This window comes from Apium graveolens, chromosome 8 (genome assembly GCF_009905375.1).
Source record: "Apium graveolens cultivar Ventura chromosome 8, ASM990537v1, whole genome shotgun sequence".
Taxonomy (NCBI): domain Eukaryota; kingdom Viridiplantae; phylum Streptophyta; class Magnoliopsida; order Apiales; family Apiaceae; genus Apium; species Apium graveolens.
This window is the reverse complement of record NC_133654.1, coordinates 23,345,266-23,367,315: the sequence shown is the minus strand read 5'-3', so window position 1 is coordinate 23,367,315 and position 22,050 is coordinate 23,345,266. Positions and strand designations below refer to the sequence as shown.

Here is a 22,050-nt window from a genome sequence, read left to right as displayed (position 1 = left end):
AAAATCTCCAATATAAATCTATGTTTTGCTCTCTCTTTGCCCTCGACTAAGTGTATGCGTAAAAGAAAAAAAAGGAGGGGGGGAGTATTTATAGACAAGAGAAGAGAGTGAGCGGTCACATGACGTCAGCACCACGTGGCGCCTCTTGATTGGTATCGAAAATCCTAACCGCAACAATTATTACACCTACTGTAATTATGTCGTGGCACGACTTTTTAAGATAAAAGGGGAAGGCCACCGCTTTATACACTCAAATATACATACATATATATACGCATGTATCTGTGAGTTCGGCTGGAATCCCAACATCCTTCTGACAACCCGGATTTTTAGCATCCACTTTTCAGAGTTTGGTCAAATCAAATGTCAGCTTGTCCTTATCCACCAAACCTTATCAAAAATTCAAATTTTAGATCAAAAAGGACTAAACAAGTCAACCCCGGAGTCTTATACTCATTAGACTCCGGGGTTAGAGGGCAACAAATCAAAGAAAAACCCAAAAAATTTCTTCCAAATAGTTCAAGAAACCCCTCCTTGGACTCAAATCAAAGAACTATCAACCCCGGAGTCTTATACTCATCGGACCCCGGGGGTAGAGGGCAACAAATCAAAGAAAACCCCCAAATTTTTTCTTCCAAATAGTTCAAGGAACCCCACCTTGGACTAAAATCAAAGGATTATCAACTACGGAGTCTTGTACTCATCAGACCCCGGGGCTAGAGGGCAACAAAACAAAGAAAAACCCAAAAAAAATTTAAGTCGTTTAGTGCAACAATAAAGAATCTACTCCCCCATCCGGGTAAACGCGCATAAGGGAGTGGGAGGCAAATGATAACCCATAATAATATAGGCCCATTAATAAGAGTTCAGGGCCCAATAAAAAGAGCCTAGGGTCCGTCAAGCAATAAACCCGGAAGACCCCAGGACACGTGGCAGCATCTACACCGCCCAGGTGGCCCGGTTCCGGAACCTTCCTACGGTCCGGACCCAGTAGTACACTAGCTCATCACGAACGTCCACGGGTCCTACAGTCCAAAACACACCTACGGTCCAAATCAAAGGTATAAACCCCTAAATCCTAATGAGAAGCGTATAAAAGGCTGAATAAAAGGAATATTAGGGGTTACTTCATCTCTACAATATACACAGATATACACACACCACCTATATTCGCGTAATTCCTATTTTACCCCCTTCTCCTCCAAAACCCTTTCTCATTCTCACACCGGAGGTGTCGCGGGGACGTCACCCCCACCGGTTCTGTTTTGCAGGTGCCCAACTTACAGGTACACCGCACGCTGCCATATTTTTTGTCCAAACAGAGTTTGAGTCCGGGTAGAAAAAGGAGAGGACCTCGACGTGATCCGGAATTATCAGTGATGGTCATATGCTATGTACGTGCGGTATAAAATTGAAGGCTTGCCACCCTCTTCTACTTATCATTATTGTTAGGATGAACTAAAAAAGATATCACTACTGCTCGTATAAGCACCCTTCAATGGCTTGCTAACCTTTCCACCTAAGTTTTATTGAGACACACCTCTAATTCACTAACTTCTTAGGCTTTTCTAGAACACTTTCGAGAGTACGAAGTTTAATGCCTTGAGTGACACCGTGATTAGCAAGCCGACCATGGTTGCCTTCTCGAGACAGATCTACCCTTGCTTTCCAATTTGGATATTTAAGCATAGTGCAACTCTAATCAAGATCATGCACTCATCCAACATGAGTAGCGACATTGTTATTTAGCTCGTGTTCGCAAGCAAACTGTCAAGTAGTTGACTAATTTAAAGGCCTCATGCTAGTTCAAACCCTTAGTTAGAGCCATTACCTCTTTCCTTGAATGCTATTCAGCAGGATACTGGCCAAAGTTAGTATCCGGATTAGGGTAAAACAAAATTTCACAGGTGATCTCTAATCGTTGCTCCTTCACCGGGTCCTGGAGAGCCTTTCAGTGCACTATCATAACTAGTATAAGGTACTCAATTTTGGAAGATGGAAATTAACAAAGGTCCGAATCCTAGCACCTTGATTGTTCTGTAGTTCTATGTCCAATTCCCTCAAGCAGCTGACTCAGACTGCGTGTCTACAACTTGAAGAATAGTTCCAAAGTCCAAAAGAATTTCATGTCTTTAATGGAACACAAAACAATTGCACCATCTCTGAATAAACCAAACGGCAACACCAAATTAGGCTGACCATATATACGAATAACCACATTTTTATTAATTAAGGTCTAATATCAAAATTTATCACAGGGATGCCGAATTTGTTAGATGGCCCCGATTGGCACTTAACTAGCCTAGTGCTTAGAATAACTAAATGTTTATACTGCAAAATATCTTGAACTTAGCATTGAGCAAGTGAGCTTAAATGAACCCAGTTTCTTATTTCAAGCCTGTGGTAAGAAGCATAGGTAAGGGAAGTCACTCTTTTGTATAACTGGTCCTCATTTTTACCGGAATACAGTTGGATTTTTGCAGTTTCCTTATTTTTATGCTTCAAAATAAGCAAAGTATCTTGTTAACAATTTTGATTAATTTTCTCTTGATATTTTTAGTTACATTTCTTTCTTTTTCTTTTTTCTACAAGATTTCAGCTTGTCATCTAAAGGGAATGAGCTTTTTTTCTTGATACGAGTCGCCCTTTAGCTTAGGAAGGTTTTTGGGCAATGATTTAAGGTGTTCTCAGGTGGATTTGGATTACTTTATGTACTTGTACAGCTATTGATTAATTTTCATATATATTTTTTGATTGGTTTGTAGTAATTGAATAGGTTTGTGTTTAATTGTTGCGAAAAGTTTAAGTTTGTGTTTGAAGTGCGATATGTTAGAGCATCCACAGTGGGAAGACTAAATATCAATAATTTGTCTGACAAAAAATAAGGAAGATGCAGCCTCCAACTATCTTTCGAAGTATGTTCTTGGACAACAAAAATTTAATTGATGCAATCATATTGTGTTACAACTTACAACTAATCCACTTCGTGTGGATTGTGATCTTATTACAGATGAACAATAAACTAAATGAACCTACAATTTGCTAGCTAGCAAAGTTAAGAAACCGCAACATGGTGCAAAGCAGAGAAAACAATCAATATTGTTTGAAGTTTTAAATATCCTTTCTGTACCAGTAGACTCCTTTAGTTTCACCCTCGTCCTTCTCGACATAAATGCACTCCTTCATTTCTCTGTACATTGCCTTGAGAATCGGTGTTCCATCATACTGATAATAATCGCCCAATACAGGCTTCATGGCCTCTGTTGCTTCGAGTCCGTGGTAATGGGGGATCATGGAGAATATGTGGTGACATACATGAGCATTGCACACATTGTGGAACACCTTATTTAAAATTCCATAATCTCTGTCAACGGTACAAAGAGCTCCCCTCAGCCAATCCCATTCGGTTGAATCATAGTATGGCACAGAAGGGTGAGTATGGTTGAGGATCGTGATCAAAGTGAACCACATGTTAACAACTAGGAGTGGACCACCATAAACACAGAACACCCACGCAAAGCCTTTGAGCAGAACAAGATGGTATAGGCCATAGATGACCGCTAGAATGGCAATGTCTGAAACAATGATTTGTTTGCGTTCACGTTCTGTGTAAAGAGGGCTATGGGGATCGTAGTGTGAAGTCCACCTCTCATACTTGTGTCCAGAAACATTGAACATCAAGTATAAAGGGAAGCCTACAAGGAGTGTGGTAACCCAGACAAGGACACGGCCGGGTGGGTTGTTGAGAATTTTGTAGTAGTTCCTGATGTTGGACTTGAATCTGGGGACATAAACCTCGTCATTTTCAAGGGATTGAGTGTTGGCATGGTGACGACGGTGGCTAATCTTCCAAGAGAAATAAGGCACCATGAGAGAAGAGTGGACAACAAGGCCAACAAGGTCATTGACCCAGCCATAGTCGCTGAAGGCATCATGATCACATTCATGGCCTACGACCCAAGCCCCGGTTAGGACACAGCCTTGGACGGCAATGTAAGCTGCCCAGCCCAAGTAATTAATAGGATGCGGAAGGTATTGGTCAATATAATTCGTAGCAACATAGTAAAGGGCATAGGCCATGAGGAGATCTTGAATGAGATATCGAAAAGAGGTGACAAGTGATTTTTGGAAGCAATGAGCAGGAATAGATTTCTTAAGGTCACCTATGGTAAATGGTGGTTTTTCATGAGGAGCGCGCTTAAGTGCTTCTGCTTGAGTCTTCTTGGCATTAGGCGGAGCAGTAGACATACGCCCACCTGCACCCATTGTCCCTGATTACTGAACGCCTGCAGATAACAAGTGAAAAGAAAAATGTGAGAACCATGTGATTATTATTATGTTGAAACTTTGCATGTAACAAACATTAGTACTGTAATTGTGTAATTTAAAGTACAGGTCGGGATATAAAGATTATGTAAAGATCTGAAAACGCAAGTGGTCATGTTATTAAAGAAGCTGGAGTTGTACCTGAAAAGAGATGGGAGAGCTTCTCTCCTCGAGGTCTGTTGCTTGTGTTGAATGGATGGTTTTAGTGTTGTTAAGTTTGAGCAGAAGCTTAGAGTATTTATAAGAGGGGTTATGATGTAGTAGTGCAAGAGATGCACAACTCGGTGTTTAGACTAAGCTCACTACCCTAAGCGCCCGCCACCTCGTATTATTCAACGTGCAAGATATATATTACTAGTATTCTCCAGCTTTAAATTTGGTGTTCTGTGACACCAGTAGTATTATAGAATATGATATTAGTTGAGCGCAATGATGAAATGCAAAAAATAGTCAAGTAAACTGTCGGTCAATAATGGTAACTCCAGTATTCTCCTCCCACTCCCAGTCTTCCTTGGCAGCTGAATTAGCAAATAAGTGAGTTGAACTTCCGTGGCAAATATTTGAACGAGCGTATATACTGTTATCAATGTTATAGGATAAAGACATTATTATATGGGTAATGTTAACTATAGCCCTAAGGGCTGTGTTTAAGCAATTAATAATTTCCTTGTTATCTGAACCTTTTCAGCTGTATTTGCAAAATAAATGTATGCATTCTCTCTTGTATACACACACGTAACGAGTTCATCTCCTAATGACCCGCCTTAGGTAGTTAAATGTTTCTAACATATTTTATCAAAAAAATAATTTTATATATTTAATCAAACTGAATATCTTAAATCTTAACTTTGAGCAATATTTATACATAGCCAAAATATGATTTAAAATTTTCTTAATTTTTGAACATAATTTCGATATAAAAAATCATAAAATTTGATTAGTAGTGCTAGAGTTACAAAAATGAGTATAAAAAATTATTTGCAAATGACATGTCATGGTTAACGTGACAATATAAAATAGTTAATTATAAAATAATATTTTATAATGTTGACAGTATAAAATAGTTCATTGTATATGTATATAGCAAATTAGAGTTTGACAATGGCATTTAGTAAATAAATTGGAAACCAATTTTTTACATCTAACATTTTCCAAATTTTGATATATAAACTTAATTAATAAAAACAATTGATATTGATGATTCAAATAAGTAGTACATGCATTTTAATAGGGCAGTAAATGTATTTAGTAGCCATTTATTTAATTGATAAGTTCATTCGTCCAGCTATAATCCTCTAACATATTAAAAGCTAAAAGTGTTTTAATGTTTAAACACAGCCGTAAGGGCTGTCGTTAACATTTCCCTTATTATATATATATATATATATATATATCGAATATATAACTAATTCACAAGAACATTGCTAATTCTTAAATCACATAAGCATATAAAAATTAACAATTAAATTAGGAGAAGGGTTTGAGAAAACACACAGATACTGGATTTAATCTCGAGTCCAGAAAACTGTCTCCTTAAAGTAGTTTCGCCCCGCACCATCCGTGTTTAGCGACCTGTTTCCCAGGATAAAACGAGATACTAATATAACCGATAGGCCGAATATACTCTCAGCGAACTTGAACTGAGCCCAAGCACTATCACCGGAAATATTGAAAAAATTTAAGACTAAAGAGACCGAGAATGAAAGAGATGACTCTTATTTCCTCGACTTAATAAAACTGGTGCCCTAAGACTCTATTTATAAAAAGAGGCTTGAAAGGACTTGTTTTTCTTTTCGATGTGGTACATGGTATTTATAAGAAAAACTAAACAATAGGTTTGTGCTATTCTCGATGTGGTACAAAACCACTTTTTTATATTAAAAGGTAAAACTTTGGAATATCAGTTCTCATTCACCTTTTACTCATTTTGAGCGTGTAAATATGCGTTGGAATCCCCTCGAAAAGGAGAATACGTTCCAATAAATACACACCACTAACACATAATGTGTCTCACTCATATAGAGTTTCAAAATGATTCACAACTTAATCTAAAATACTAAGTTTGTCTAACAATCCCCACAAATGAGATTGATGGTCCAGTAGCACGCACCACATAGACAGACAGACGCGGAGCTTGACTTGGTGATAGTTCCGACTGTCAAATATAGCATACGATAGTTAGAAAATGCTCCTTATACTTCCTTCAGACCCACATATATTTTCTCAATCTGAAAATTTATTTGGGTCCTAATGCTTCTATCTCGTAAGAAGATCTATATATTTTTTAAACAAGATTCTGTCAAACAGAACCACTCTCTCTATTTCTTAATATCCTTTCCCCCGCAAAGGACATAGAGAGAACATGCACAATCCATTTTCTAGTACACGTGCTAGAAAATCTTGATTTATTGACTCTCAGTAATAGTCAAATTTTCTCTTGATATATTCACTTATCAAGGAATTATACGAGAAGCGCATTGCTTCTATTAAATTTACGAGTTCACCTTCAAGCAAATTATTAAGACATTCAGTACTAGCAATAATCCAAGTCTTTTGCTCTCTACAGGTTCATCCTCACATTCATCCAATAACTCGTAAGTTCATTTAGATGACTTTTAATTACAGATCTACTAGGATCTACTAGCTTATCGCATAAGCATTTCTAAACTCTGTAATAGTATTCTTACGAATCTCAAAAATTAGATTCATATATCGGATATTATTAGACTCAACCACTGTCTATGTATCCATCCAAAATATCTCAATTGATTTTGGATCTCATGCTACCAACAGAGGTATTGGTATCAAGTTTCGAGATACCCCCATATTTCAATTATTTTCAAGAATATTTCATTACATTCCACTATTCATAGAAAATTCAATAATTTTCTATTCTAGATACCCCCACAATTTTAATATTTTACCGGAATGTCAGAAAATATTCCAAAACTAATAGGAAATTTAATTTTTTCCTTCCGTGGTATCATGTTTAAGGAACGATTAGCCCTTCGTAACTAATATCCTCAAATTCAGTGATAGTCTGAGCTGATCACAATCGTTTTGCATCTCTCTCAGAGCGCAACTCAAGCCTGTATCTACTCTATTTAATTAATGCGAGTAAGGTACAACGACCTCATGAATATTCACGTTGCAAACAGAATTTGCCCGGTGATTCTTCATCATCAAATTTATTCACTACCATCTTAATTATCTGTATTAAGTTGGATTTACCCTTGAGTTTATAGAGCACACATCTCTCTATTTAGCTTCAATATTGACTCGACTACGAGTACGAGTGACAAATGTTTTACTATCAAACCAAACAGTAAACATGTATGGTGTCACTACCTCTCATCTGAGCAGGTTTTACGTCATTCATTAAAACCTATAAGATTTTAATATCATGTTTAAAGAACTTCCCGTGGTTCTTATCATTAAAAATTCAATTATCGAATTTCTCTAAAATATTTACATGGTTCACACGAACCTACATTTCTGGCTCACCTACTGGTACAACCAGAAAAGGCCTAAGGAAGAACATAAATCTTCAATAAACCCATGTTCAGTGATCCTTGATCAACTAATGCGTTATGGTTAACAACTTTTCGAATTCTCTCTGAAGTTCAACATAAATACTGATATCAATATTCGCCGTATTAAGTATCACATGGATCACTATAATAGGCCCGTGTGTCACTGCCGCAGCCGACCGACACCAACACGTGAAATTACTATTTAACTGGAGGAAAAATTCAACCAGAAAAATATAATTTATGTGCCGACCCATAACCTGTACTCCAGGCCCATTAGGTTTTTAATGTGGAGAATCCTGAGCAATTGTAAATCTGGTTCACTTCAGCTGCACAACTCATCACATTGTTTAACAACAAACAGATTATAGAACAAATTTTTCCAGTCAAAATAATGTTAACTAACGAGACACGTTACATAATAAAGCAACTTATGCCTCATTTAATAGCTTTCCAGAGGCTCCATATAGACTAAAAGCATTTTGTTAACAAATAAATCTATTAAAATAAGATGTTTAGAAATACATAGTTTGCATCACGTTTATTGTCACCAACATATGCTTGTAATCTATTTTCTCCAATTAAATAGATACGCGGTAAGGCCTCTATTTATCCAGTATTATAAGTTTGTGATATAACTCCATTATTAAAGATTAAACAATAATAATTGATGCCTTATCATCACTCAATAATGATTAAAAATTAATCACCAAATAATCAAGTTCCATCATGAAGGGTCACATTTATGTAGCCATATCATTTAATTGCATAGCAATATCATGTTATGAACTTGCAAACACGCATGTAAACTGTTGCATATACGATTCTTGTACCAGTATACTAATAATTCCGAAATCAATTCAGAATTAAGAAACTCTAGCTCATATATATTATCAATCACCATGTTAATCAAACAAAACATAATAAGCTATCCATTAATAGAAAAAACATGGACAAATTATAAATTTGGGTTTAATCTACCAATTTATAAATGATCAACCCGAGAGAGATGTCACCAAATATGCCCACTTGAATATAAGTTGATCATAAATTAATAACCATTAAAGCATCAATAGCCTTATAAGAAACCAATCATCCAACAACTTTGTGCTTATTTTTGCCTCGTACCTGTTATGCTTAAACAAAACACCACTTAAAATCAAATTTATATTAATTTCAAGCACATGACAACAAGTGATCAAAGAAATTAACGCACTAATTTAATTTAATTAATGAGGCAAATAATGGCCACTCCTATACCCATAAATAAATCCAATTTAAACAATCAAATTGACTTTTGCGTCTACTCACAAGAAAGTATGAAAATTGAAGGAAACTGCTTTAAGATTGTTATCAATCTTGTACGATAAAAACATTATTATATATATATTGAATATATAACTAATTCACAAGAACATTGCTAATTCTTAAATCACATAAGCATATAAGAATTAACAATTAAATTAGGAGAAGGGTTTGAGAAAACATACAGAGATTGGATTTAATTTCGAGTCCAAGAAACTGTCTCCTTAAAGCAATTTCGCCCTGCACCATCCGTGTTTAGCGACCTCTGAGCCCGAGAACTATCACCGAAAATATTGGAAAAATTTAAGACTAAAGAGACCGATAATGAAAGAGATGACTCTTATTTCCTTGACTTAATAAAACTGATGCCCTAAGACTCTATTTATAAAAAGAGACTTGAAAGAACTTGTTTTTCTTTTCGATGTGGTACATGATATTTATAAGAAAAACTAAGTAATAGGTTTGTGCTAGTCTCGATGCGGTACAAAACTACTTTTTCATATTAAAAGGTAAAATTTTGAAACATCATTTCTCATTCACCTTTTACTCATTTTGAGCTATGTAAATATGCGTTGGAATCCTCTCGAAGAAGAGAATATGTTCCAATAAATACACACCACTAACACGTAATGTGTCTCACTCATATAGAGTCTCAAAATGATTTACAACTTAGTCTAAAATACTAAGTTTGTCCAACATATACTACAATGCTTAAGTAGAACATATTGGTGTTTCACCATGTAACTGCTTGGCTCAGATTATGACTTATAAATCCTTTCCCTAACCAGCTTATCCATCATTATGACTACTTCTTAATTACCTTATAAGTTGAATTTACCAACATTAGCAATTACTTATTTTTTTTCAACTTATTATGATTTTTTTTATTTTTTTAAAATATATTTGTAAATATTAATTTAATATTAATTTCACGAATTAAGATAATTATGTTTAAAAATTATTTATTTTAGTTCATTTAAGTAAAAAAATTCTGACTTACAAATAAAATTATCCAAACACTTACGTAATTTATAAGTATTTATATACTTATCACTTATTAGTCATAATTTTTTCCGATCCAAATATAATAAACATAATATATTTTTAATCTCGATAAATGAATAATTTCGTTAAATGAATAAAAAAATCCAATCTTTAATATATTCATTTATCGAAATTTAACTAAAATTTAAATAATAATTTACTTATCGCTTCTTGTAAACTTAAGTAGTAACTTCTTATTTTGAATATGCATCGGCACTTTAGGGCTCCCCTTTGCAAAATGTTAAATTCAGAAATTTTTTGTCATTTTTAGAGCAAACAGTAACAAACATCAGAATCCTGAAGTATTTTCTTATAGTAATAAACAATAATTTCAGATTTGCAAAGATTTGACGAAAATATTTAAAGGAATATTTGGATTTGAAGACTCACGAAAACCAAAATAATATATTCCTTTTCAGATTGGTATAGCAAATGACACAGACCTAAAATCAGTGGCGTGCTGTACTTGAAAACAAATTTGTCCAGGTCTGTATTTCTCACTCATGCATAATTATCAACTGCAAACAAGTCTTCATTGCCTTTAAACATAAACACTTCACTCCAATCAGTCAGCGGCGTGCTATACTTTTAATTCAGCTTTGGCGTACCAATTATTATATTCTTGACTTGATACTCTTGACTGCCCCTCAACACGTTGCACATGACTCAATTTCAAAAACCATATATATAAGCATCAAGGTGACTTAAAGGTTCTAAGCAAAACACAGAGCTAATCAAGGTTCTAAACATCTTTAACTTGGTAGCTTTGTATCTTCAACACAAAAAAAAATGGGTAAAGGTGGACGAATGCTCGTTAACAATGATCAACAAAAAACAGTTGATGATCATAAATTAGTCCGTCGTGTTCCTCATCAAAAACCACCATTTACGATATCCGATATCAAGAAGGCTATTCCACCACATTGTTTCAATCGATCGCTCATTCGTTCCTCGTCCTACCTATTTTTCGACCTTATCGTTTGTTTCCTTCTATACCACATTGCCACAAGCTACATTCCCCTCCTCCCCACGCCCCTCGCCTACCTTGCGTGGACGGCCTATGTTTACGTTCAAGGTTGTTTCATGTTTGCCGTATGGGTGGTGGCACATGAATGCGGTCACCAGGCCTTTAGTGACTATCATTTGCTAAATGACACTCTTGGCTTTGTTCTTCATTCTCTTCTCCTCGTACCCTATTTTTCTTGGAAAATTAGTCATCGTCGCCACCATGCAAACACTAATTCTCTTGACCGCGATGAAAACCATGTCCCCAGATTCAAGAACACAATTAGATCCTATTATCATCATTTCAACAATCCTCTTGGCCGAGTCTTTATCATTGCATTCACTCTCATTTTAGGATGGCCTTTATACTTGATTGTCAACATAGCTGGACGATCATATGATCGCTTTGCATCTCACTTTGACCCCTACAGTCCTATTTATTCCAAACGTGAGCGCGCTCAAATTATATTGTCTGATATCGGTGTTTTTGCTGCTGGCTATGGCCTATACCGAATTGCTGCAGTTAAAGGACTTTCATGGGTTTTCTTAGTCTATGGTGCACCATTACACGTAGCAAATGGATTCCTGGTGATGATAACTCTCCTGCATCACACTCATCTCTCCTTGCCTCACTACGACTCGTCTGAGTGGGATTGGTTGAGGGGAGCTCTGGCCACTGTGGACAGGAACTACGGAATTCTAAACATAGTGTTCCATCACATTGCAGATACTCATGTGCTTCACCATCTTATCTCTAGCATCCCTCATTATCATTCCCAGGAAGCAGCCGAAGCCATCAAGCCCGTCTTGGGGGATTATTATCACTATGATGACACTCCATTTTATAAGGCTATGTGGAGAGAAGCTAAAGAGTGTCTCTATGTTGAGGCTGAGGAGGATGGTGACAAGGCCACTGGCGTCTACTGGTACAAAAATAAGCTTTGAGTTGCTAAATACAGGAAACTCTGCCGATTTTAGTTTTTTGCTCTCTAAAAATTACAATCTGTAATTTCCCTTCAGAGCTAGCGACATTTCTTTATCAAATTTCATTATTACATATATGTGTTCTAACGTTCATTATATGGATACTAAAAATCAACCGGGCGCCATTTTGTGTATATAAGAAAATCAGAAGCATCGTTATGCTCCAACAAGAAAGAACTCGATTAATTGGAAACAAAATATGAATGTTCGGGATCAACCTGAGAACGATCAACTTTATAAATTAAACTAATTTCATGATCCCTCAGAATTGTATAAAGGGTGACGGAATAACATAAATACTTAATAATCTCGCAATTTTCCTGGAAAAAATAAAGTTTGGGTTAGAAGTATCTCCAACCTTACTGGCTAGATTGATGATGGTAAAAAATAATAACACACTCCATCGACTAGCTGAATTCAGCAAGCCAAATACTTGTTTTGCTCAGAACAGAGCATTAGTAAATAGTAACTAACCCCATTGAGGCTCGGTATCTCCTGTTTTGCTGTAACAGATAGCAGAGTAACGCCATTGAAGCTCGGTATCTCCTGTTTTTCTGTAACGGATAGCTAGATTTACAGTAACATAGGGGGACACTTGCTGGTTGACTGGACAGAATAGCTGATTAAATACATGTACAGCAACGTTGGAGATGTTCTTAGTTCTCTACTTCTTGATTGTAAAATAGTTCGACAGTTAGATCCTTAGTGGAGGCTTGTCTGTGTAAGGTCACAAAGCCAATTGTTCCAGAAAATGAAGGGTTCCATGCAAGAGCTCATTTTTGCAGTTACTGAGTTTGTCATCTTAGATGGTTAGATTCTAGTCGTTACATTTCATTCCATATTTTATTTCTATTTATCAAAACATTCTGAACTTGATCTATTTTTTTATAGAGAATAGAGATGTTGTCACGGACTAATGGATAATATAAACCCACAAACTCACACATACAATGTAATATTACAATAATTTTTAAACAGAAGAAACTCTCTTATTATAACACCAGGGAGTAATGCATTGACAGTACATAAAATCAGCAGGCTACAGATTAAAGAGAAAATTTCAAGATCCACAAAGCATCCCTACATCTATTATTCTTATTTATGTTCGAAAGATAACAAGTACTGAGCAGAGATGCTTTGTAACACGCATCATTTCCGGATGTCAAGCCATCAAATCTTTACATTCGGATAATGCATCGGAGGCCTTCGCCTTTGAGCATCAGATCAAAAGCCTTGTTGATTTCGGCAAATGGGACTTCATGAGTGATAAACTTCTCTAGTTCAAGTTCCTATAATAGGATAAGCTCATAGATCAGGACTGTGTGCCAATAAATCTTTGCCTAGATCAAAGATGAAACTTCTAGTTCAAGGAATGTACACAATCTGAAGAAGTTTACCTTGTTCATGTATTTTTCGACCACAGATGGAAGGTCTGTACGAGGTTTGTAGTTTCCAAAGAAACTACCCTTGAGAGTCCTTTCACTCAACAAATTCATGGGGCTAGTCTTAAAGACAGCATCTTTGTGTGGAACTCCAACAAGCACAGCAACACCCCAGCCCTGAGATGGTAGTTTTTTTTTTAGTTAAGAATGTCATTCATCATTATTTATAAAAACTTGCCCGACCACAGACTAAATATAATGTCATATAACTGATACTATGGAGATTCTCGGAAGAAAACATACATCATGTACACATTCAAATGCCGAAATCATGGCATCTACATGTCCGGTGCACTCGATACTTCTGTCCACTCCTCCATTGGTCATTTCAGCAATTACCTACAATATATTCACAAATAACAACAATTAGTTAACCAACGGAAAACTATACTTAAGGGCCTTGTAGTCAAAATGTTATGTAAACAAACCTCTTGAACTGGTTTGTTGTGGTCTTTTGGGTTCACAAACTCTGTCACACCAAACTTCTTTGCTGTGGATACAATATAAGTTTTATGATTAGTCATTTCCTCACCACTATAATCCATGTTTCACATACTTCTTGACTAAACAATGTAGTTTCTAGCTTACCAGCCTCGAATCTGTTTGGATTCAGATCAACACCAATAATTCTAGAAGCCCCAGCAATTCTAGCTCCTTCCGCAGCCTAATCACAAGAAATGGAAATCAATTACTATATTAACAAACACGGAAACTAAGGGAAAACTATTGTACATGATGAAAAAAGGGCGATAACTTACAGCAAGGCCTACAGCTCCCAACCCAAAGACAGCCACTGTTGAGCCCTTCTTAGGTTTCGCAACATTCAGAGTCGAACCCAATCCTGTTAAACAGAAAACCAAAAATTAGAATGTGTATTCAGTAGAGAGATTGAGATGTACGTACCACATAAGCATACATGCCACTTTTCCATCCATACCGGTTGAAATTCCACAGCTAAGGACACAAACTTTGTCGAGAGGCGCAAGGGGGTTGATCTTGGCAACACAGCCAACATGCATGACAGTGTATTCACTAAACGTGGATGTCCCAACAAAATGTAGGATGGGCTTGCCATTGATTGAAAATCGCGACTTTCCATCATTAAGCATAACACCCCTGTCAGTGTTGATCCTGAGGAGATCACACATATTGCTTTCTTCTGATTTGCAGTGGGCACATTCTTTACATTCTCCGGTGAAGACTGGGAGAACATGATCTCCTGGTGCCAAATCAGTTACACCCTCTCCAACACTTTCCACAATCCCCCCTGCTTCATGTCCAAGAATACGAGGAAAAACAGGGTTCTGCCCCTGAAATATTCACATAAAAAACACATTTCAATACAGTGACTTGGGAAAGTATCATATTTCGGATCAAGTTTTTAAACAAAAATTAAAGGATACCTTTGCCTCCCAAAAGTAAATATCGGTGTGGCAGAGAGAAGTGAAGAGGATCTTGATACGAACTTCAAGTTTCTGAGGAGGGGCAACCTCGACTTCCTCGATCACAAGTGGTTTCCCTGCTTCCCATGCTACAGCAGCTGTATGTTGCCACAACAATTACAGTAACATAAACAACCATCACTTAATCTCAAGCTAAGTTAATATAATACATATATACACATTTCAATTCAATTAAAAAAAGGGCTAAGAGCAAGTTAAAACATGTCCTAAATCAAAATTTAGGGCAATTGATAACAATCAGAGCTCCAACAATATACTAAACATGCCTTAAAATGCCAGGACATCTTTCAAGTGCCTTAATTTTAGGGCACCACAATACATGCCCTATTTCATTTCTACCAATAAAAAATTTGTTTCCCTCTTTTTTTACACATTTCTCTCCTCTCATCTTTGCTCTTCACTCCAATTTTAATTCAAATATATTACTATTTTAATAATAGGGCATAACTATAAGACAAATTATTGGAACTGATATATCAAACTAATGTCCTAAATTACTAGGACAACATTATTTATTATATTTAGAAGGCATATGTCAGGACATTGTTGGACTTGCTCTAACTATCAAATTTACCACTTTAAAACTAGCTGAATGTCAAATTTACCACCGATTAATTCGGGATCTTATATACAGCTAACGGAATCTCAAGTTTGTCACTGAAAGTCAGCAAATTTGTGTGGAAAATAGCCAATTTGAGGCCCCAAATTAATCAATGGTAAATTTGATATTTTGATAGTTACATAGTGTTAAATGTGATACTTAACCCTTAAAAATATTAGCATATCACTAACTAATGGTAGTTTTGTTTATATACAGGCTCCTGGTGATCCACTCTCGTTTAGGATTCCTATAAGTAACTTCTAGGTAATTTATAACTTAAAAAAACATATGTATTGTCAATTCATAAGCCACTTATAAGTGGCTGCAATTACAAGCAGTGTCTCCAAATTCAGGGAAAAAACATAATTTTTTACTATTTACTGACCGACAGTGTAACAAACACAGAGGGGTAAGCTACATGATCAAGATCAACTAGATCAGAAATAGAAGTACAGTAAAATAATACAATCTCAAGAATAACATCAACTAGATGAGAAAAAGAAGTATAACATTTTTTTAACAGAACTACAAGAATATTACAGGAGCGACATCAAGTAGATGAGGGAAAAAAAGGGTACCTTTGCAGCGAATGACTTGACCAGCTGTGCTTGCCATTTTTTAACTGTTGATACTTGTAAAGTGAAACTCAGTTGAGAACTCAGATGATCTAGCTTCAATATATGATTATGTGTTAAGATACCATGGAAACAGGTGTCCTGCTGAGGATGTTATATATATTAGTTGGGAAGTGAACAGGTTTTGACTAGAAGCATCACCTTAAAATATGAAAAACCACGGGCTCTCTCGCCTTTCACAATACCAGAACCCACACTTCCTTTACAACCTAGGAACTATACATCGTCCCCTGTATTCTTTTCTCAGCGGCATTTTATTTTATTTTTTTATTATAACTTTTTCATTGTATGTTATAATTGCAAACCTCAAATGATGGTTGCACATTTTTTTTCCACTTAGACCAAATTATTTCTCGTTTTATCTTGTATTATTTTTTAATATTTTATTTAATCATTTACTCAATTAAATTTATAATATTCGTTTCATACTTTTTTCTTAATTTTTATTGTTATTATTACATTATAAACATGTACATGTTAACATATACTAAAAATTGATTTTTCAAATGATATATTTAATAAATATGTGATATTAATTATTATAATTTAGTAAAATATCATAACCTAACAATATAAAAAAAAATAAGAAAGAGCCATAATTTATTAATGAAACAGACTGTAACACGGCTAACATTTTCAACATAATATGTGGTGGATTTTTTGTTTTAACGACTTTGATACACTAAAATAAATTAAGATACAAATTAATATTTTTTATTAATGATAAATATAATAAGATAGTAAAAAAATATCAAATTTTGATTCTTACAAAATTTATATTACTAATCTTACTCGTATCCTGATTTGGATTCCTCACAAAATTTATTCATATAATTTAACTATTTGATTTCACCTACATTAAATTAAAATGTATTATATGTGTTATACGGAGAATTTCGTATAACAGTGTTGTGAAGCTTAATCGGTGGAACGAGGATTAAGGACGGTGTTTGTTGAAGGTTATGTATGGTGGTGGCTGAGCTTGTATGTTGACTCCTTAAGAAAGAATATGGTTTGTTATTCTCTATCAAGTGTCGACTCATATCTCGTACAAGTGCCTACGTACCCTATTTATAGGGATCAAATCTTACATAGTTCTTGGGGAACAAGTCACGTAGGGTAGGGTTAGGGTTCTCCAACCCGTGCAGCCCAAGCCCACGAAAAAGTCAGACCTTCAGCCAATTAGTCACGTAAATCTCGACCGGCTCAACACGCTTCCTCCAATATCGCGGCATCTCCGCATTTCTTCCCGTAATTATAGGAATAACCCGTGTCGGCCCGAAATCTACGAGCAACTCAGTCATCTATGAGTTACTTTCCATGTTGCACACAAAATCCTTTGATGCGGGCCGGCCTGGTCACCTCGGTCACCTCGGCCCGCACCGCCTTCCTTTTCAATTAATAAATACAGTGTTACCTCTGTTTTCATAAGATGTGGGCTCATAGGCCCAGCTCGCGTGTGGGCACCTGAGCCCAACTCGCGCGTAATCACCTGAGCCCCGCTCATGTATGGGCACCTGAGCCCAGATGACAAGTGTGATCCCACCTTACATGTGTGAGCCCAGCCATTCAATGTTCCCACGGGGACCTGTTTAGGGCCCATGACCGAAAGCGGGCATAACAACTACCCCAAAATTCATGGTCGCATCCTGAGGCTAGGAATTTTTCAAACATTAGCTTTTTTGGCCCCGCAGGTGCGAGCCTACGAAGTCGCACCAAACCGCCTCGCGTGCCTCGCCTCGCATGCCTTTCCACAATCATGTGTTTGAACACATGACAGCTGTTGGACAGTTGGCGTAGGGATTTGTGTCGTCTGTTGAGATGGTGACATGTGTCCCTTGTCCTTTCTCTTTCCTATAAATATGTGGGATTTCAATTCATTTTTCGCATTTCCAAGAGCACTTCTCGAATTGCTGCTCATTTTGCTCAAGGATCTACCACGGCGAAAACCATCATCACCACAAGAACCGTCTACCGGCGGCGATATTCTCCAGGAACAGATTCATCAGGATCATCCTACACTTCACCTACATGTACCCCTTTGATCCTTAATCATCAATATTCATTAATGTTTGTTCATATGCACCATGCAAGCACACACCACGTGTTCGATGCGAGCCCACACACAATCACGACATGCGATGCGAGCCCGTCTGCTCGCTTAGATACTTAGATGCGATCCCGTATGAGATGTGAGGACACTTAGGTGCAACCCCATACTTGTTTTTACTTTCTTTTTCGGGCCACACACTAATTTTCACCATCTTTTACAGATGTCGAGTGCGTCGTCATCCCGTTCTTACGGATCGTCTCGCTCCTCCTCAAGCCCGTCTCGCTCCTCTGCCAGCCCGGTTCGCTCTTCAGCCACTCCGTCTCCATTAAATCAATATTCGCCCGAGCAGCGGGGCTCAAAGGACTTCCAACGCGAGCTGACTTCCCTCTCTGGTCGTCTCAGCCAACCTATTTCCCCTGCTTCTGCTATCACCCCTCAAGGGGCTTTAAATATTGCTAGAGTTGAGAACTCAATGCGAGCAGCTGTCTCCGGTTTGCTGGATATTCACCTCGACCCTAACCCTAAAGACTACACCATGGAGAAGAATATTTATGATTAGAGAAATAGGCCCGTGGACATCTCCAATATACCATCTTCCCTTGGGGTGGAAGAGCTCCTAAACCGCGAGCCCACTCCTTTGGACAAAGAGCGAGCTGCAGAGATTTTAAGAGAAATGGTTGAAGAGAGGGCGGCCCGCCTTAGGCAAGCTGCGACCAATGACCTCGACCCCATTCAGGTCGACTCAGAGTCTACTGACAGCGGCCTGGGGAATGCCTATTATGACACCAAGAAAGGGAAGGAACCTGTAGCCGCAGAATATCCCATCTTGGGGCTCGAGGGTGAAAAAGACGGCTCGCATTGGTCTTACGACTCTCCTCAAAGCGAGAAGGTGGCAGATGTTACCAGTCAGTATAAGATCTGCAATTATAACTATGTCCTTGCGGCCTCTCCTGAGCCCTATATGCCTCCTGCACAGCCCGAGCTTGAGGGTGAAATTATTTTTAAAAGGCAGATCATTCCTGATGGGGAGGAGAGCTCAACTGCAACCGAGGAGGTTAAGGTGCTCGCTTGTCACGGTCTGCTCACCTCGCTTACTCAGAAACACCTGACCGAGCATATTGAGCAGTTCCAGCTCGAGGGCCATGTTGTCTTGCCTATCATTGAGGTGGTAGGTTCCCTCCCAGAGCACTGATTTTATCTTGTAGGGGCCTTCCCAATTTTCCCCAAAGACTCCATGACTCACCACCTTGGTGTTTGGCATGACCCGGCGCAAAACCAAATCTCCCACCTTGAAAGTCCGGGCTCGAACCTTACTGTTGTAGTGCCTAGTTGTCCTCTGCTCATATGCTGCTATCCTGATCTGAGCATATTCCCGAGTTTCTTCGATCATGTCCAAATAGAGCCGATGGTTGACCTCATTTGCCTCTGAGTCATAGTTGTCCTCCGAAAAGAACCTGCCCCTACCTCAACGGGCACCATAGGTTCATACCCATACACCAAAGAGAAAGGGGTCTCTCCAGTTGTAGTTCGAGGAGTCGCGTTGTAAGACCACAGGACCTGGGCGAGCTCCTTCGGCCATGTCCCTTTCTTCTCTTCAAGCTTTGCCTTCAAGGTGTGCTTAATGATTTTATTAACAGCCTCCGTTTGCCCGTTGCTTTGGGGGTGGAAAACTGCACTAAAACTCTTCTGAATCCCCAGCTGCTCACAAAATTCTCGCATTTCCTTGCTATCGAATTGTTTCCCGTTGTCAGATATTAACTTGTAAGGGATGCCATAGCGACACACAATAGTCATGTGCACAAATTTCTTGAGCTTTTTTTCCGTGATAGTGGCTAGAGGCTCGGCCTCTGCCCACTTAGTGAAGTAGTCTACTGAAACAACCGCATACTTGACTCCTCCCTTGGCCTTCGGTAGTTCTCCAATCATATCAATTCCCTATATAGCTAAGGGCCAAGGGCTCATGAGGGATGTGAGGGGAGCCACGGGGCTGTTATAGTATTTGGCATATCGCTGGCACTTATCACAGGCCGGGAGAATTCAAAGGCGTCTTTTTTCATCGTTGGCCAATAGTAACCTTGACGGAGGATTTTCTGAGCAAGAGAGCTACCCCCGAGTGATTGCCACAAATGCCTTCATGTACTTCCCTAAGGATATAATTGCACTCCTCCCCATCTATGCACTTGAGGAGGGGCACACTGAACCCTCTTCTGTATAGGACCCCATCATATATCACATAGCGGGCTGCCTTGTATTTTATTCTTCTTGCCTCATTCTTTTTATCTGGGAGTGATCCTTCTTTTATGTAGGCTGAGATATGTGTTATCCATGTGGGGCCGAGATTATCACTGAGGCTGCTCACCTCGTGCTCGTGCACACTAGGCTGCCTCTGTATATCAAGGGGTACGACCCCTAGCAGGGTGGCCTCGCGGCGCGAGCCGAGTTTAGCTAGCTCGTTTACGCCTTCTTTCTGCTCACACAGGATTAGTTCCAGCCTCACCTCGTTGAACCTTGTGATTATCCTCTGCGTGCACTTCAGGTAAAGCTCCGTTCTCGGCCCCTTAGCTTGATACCCCCCGTTTATCTGATAGACCAAAATCATGGAGTCACTAAATACATTCAAATTCTCCACCTTCATTTCCAAATCTAGCTTGAGACCGTTGATCAGGGCCTCATACTCAGCATCATTGTTGGTTGCATGAAAGTCTAGATGGGTCGCACGTCTGATCTTGTGCGCCTCTGGGCTGATTAGCTCAATTCCAGCTCCTGCCCCATCCCCATTGGAGGCTCCATCCACAAGTAGGCTCCACCATGGGGCACTATTTTGACTTTCCAGCCCGACATCCTCTGCACTAGGTATGACAACAAGGGCTCCCTGCTCCACTTCTTAATGAGGAGGAAATTCCAGCACAAAATCAGCCAGGGCTTGGCCTTTGATTGTGGTCCTTGGCTTATAATCCACCTCGAACTGGCCGAGCTCAACCTCCCACTTCAGCATTCGACCAGAAGACTCTGGTTTATGCATTACTTGCCTGAGAGGGTAGGAGGTTCGTACTTCTATCCTGTGCGCCTGAAAATAGGGCCTGAGCTTTCGGGAGGCCAGGATCAGAGCATATGCTAACTTCTCGAGGCTTGTGTACCGAGTCTCGGTGTCGGCTAGCCTTTTACTCACATAATATACCGGGAGCTGGATACCATCCTCCTCTCAGACTAATACCGCACTTACTGCAAAGTCAGAGACGGTCAAGTATAGGACCAGAGTCTCACCTGCCTTTGGGTTGGACAATATTGGAGGGCTGCTGAGATGCTTCTTTATGTTCTGAAAGGCTTCCTCATATTCTTCTGTCCATTCAAAATTCCTCCCCACTCCTTTAATTGCTTTGAAGAACTCCTGGCATTTATCGGAGGACTTTGAGACGAAGCGATTTAAGGCAGCCACTCGCCCCGTTAAGCTTTGAACATACTTCACCCGTCGAGGGGATCTCATCTCGAGTAGGGCTCGTATCTTGGAGGAGTTGGCCTCAATGCCTCTATGGTTGACAATAAATCCCAAAAACTTCCCCGATTCGACCCCAAACACACATTTCTGGGGGTTGAGCTTCATCCTGTACTCCCTTAGGATTTGGAACATTTCTGATAGGTGGCGGACATGATCCTTTGCTTCC

General features: G+C 38.5%; 3 protein-coding genes across 3 annotated transcripts; 1 reads left to right on the top strand and 2 right to left on the bottom strand.

Annotated features, from left to right (window-relative positions):
- Positions 1-2,904: 2,904 nt before the first annotated feature.
- LOC141677815 (delta(12)-fatty-acid desaturase FAD2-like) lies at positions 2,905-4,663 on the bottom strand. The gene is made up of 2 exons (XM_074483884.1): positions 4,468-4,663; positions 2,905-4,286 (listed from the first exon to the last, which is right to left on the bottom strand). The coding sequence occupies exon 2, from the start codon at positions 4,264-4,266 to the stop codon at positions 3,112-3,114; it is 1,155 nt and encodes a 384-aa protein (XP_074339985.1). The 5' UTR covers positions 4,267-4,286; positions 4,468-4,663; the 3' UTR covers positions 2,905-3,111.
- Positions 4,664-10,910: 6,247 nt separating this feature from the next.
- LOC141677163 (delta(12)-fatty-acid desaturase FAD2-like) lies at positions 10,911-12,309 on the top strand. The gene has a single exon (XM_074482928.1). It carries the CDS (start codon positions 10,995-10,997, stop codon positions 12,153-12,155), a length of 1,161 nt encoding a protein of 386 aa, XP_074339029.1. The 5' UTR covers positions 10,911-10,994; the 3' UTR covers positions 12,156-12,309.
- An 852-nt stretch (positions 12,310-13,161) lies between these two features.
- On the bottom strand, positions 13,162-16,571 carry LOC141677164 (alcohol dehydrogenase 1). The gene is made up of 9 exons (XM_074482929.1): positions 16,279-16,571; positions 15,040-15,176; positions 14,574-14,946; positions 14,395-14,477; positions 14,225-14,300; positions 14,065-14,126; positions 13,880-13,975; positions 13,592-13,753; positions 13,162-13,483 (listed from the first exon to the last, which is right to left on the bottom strand). The coding sequence occupies exons 1-9, from the start codon at positions 16,313-16,315 to the stop codon at positions 13,373-13,375; spliced, it is 1,137 nt and encodes a 378-aa protein (XP_074339030.1). The 5' UTR covers positions 16,316-16,571; the 3' UTR covers positions 13,162-13,372.
- Positions 16,572-22,050: the final 5,479 nt, after the last annotated feature.

What these genes read in the sequence shown, in the direction of transcription:
- LOC141677815 (XM_074483884.1), bottom strand. Translation starts at nt 4,266, where the DNA reads ATGGGTGCAGGTGGGCGTATGTCTACTGCTCCGCCTAATGCCAAGAAG.
- LOC141677164 (XM_074482929.1), bottom strand. Translation starts at nt 16,315, where the DNA reads ATGGCAAGCACAGCTGGTCAAGTCATTCGCTGCAAAG. An exon ending in TCAAGTCATTCGCTGCAAAG is followed by an intron (nt 15,177 to 16,278) that starts GTACCCTTTTTT and finishes GGCAACATACAG; the next exon opens with CTGCTGTAGCATGGGAAGCA. An exon ending in TGGGAGCTGTAGGCCTTGCT is followed by an intron (nt 14,301 to 14,394) that starts GTAAGTTATCGC and finishes TCTTGTGATTAG; the next exon opens with GCTGCGGAAGGAGCTAGAAT.
- LOC141677163 (XM_074482928.1), top strand. Translation starts at nt 10,995, where the DNA reads ATGGGTAAAGGTGGACGAATGCTCGTTAACAATGATCAACAAAAAACA.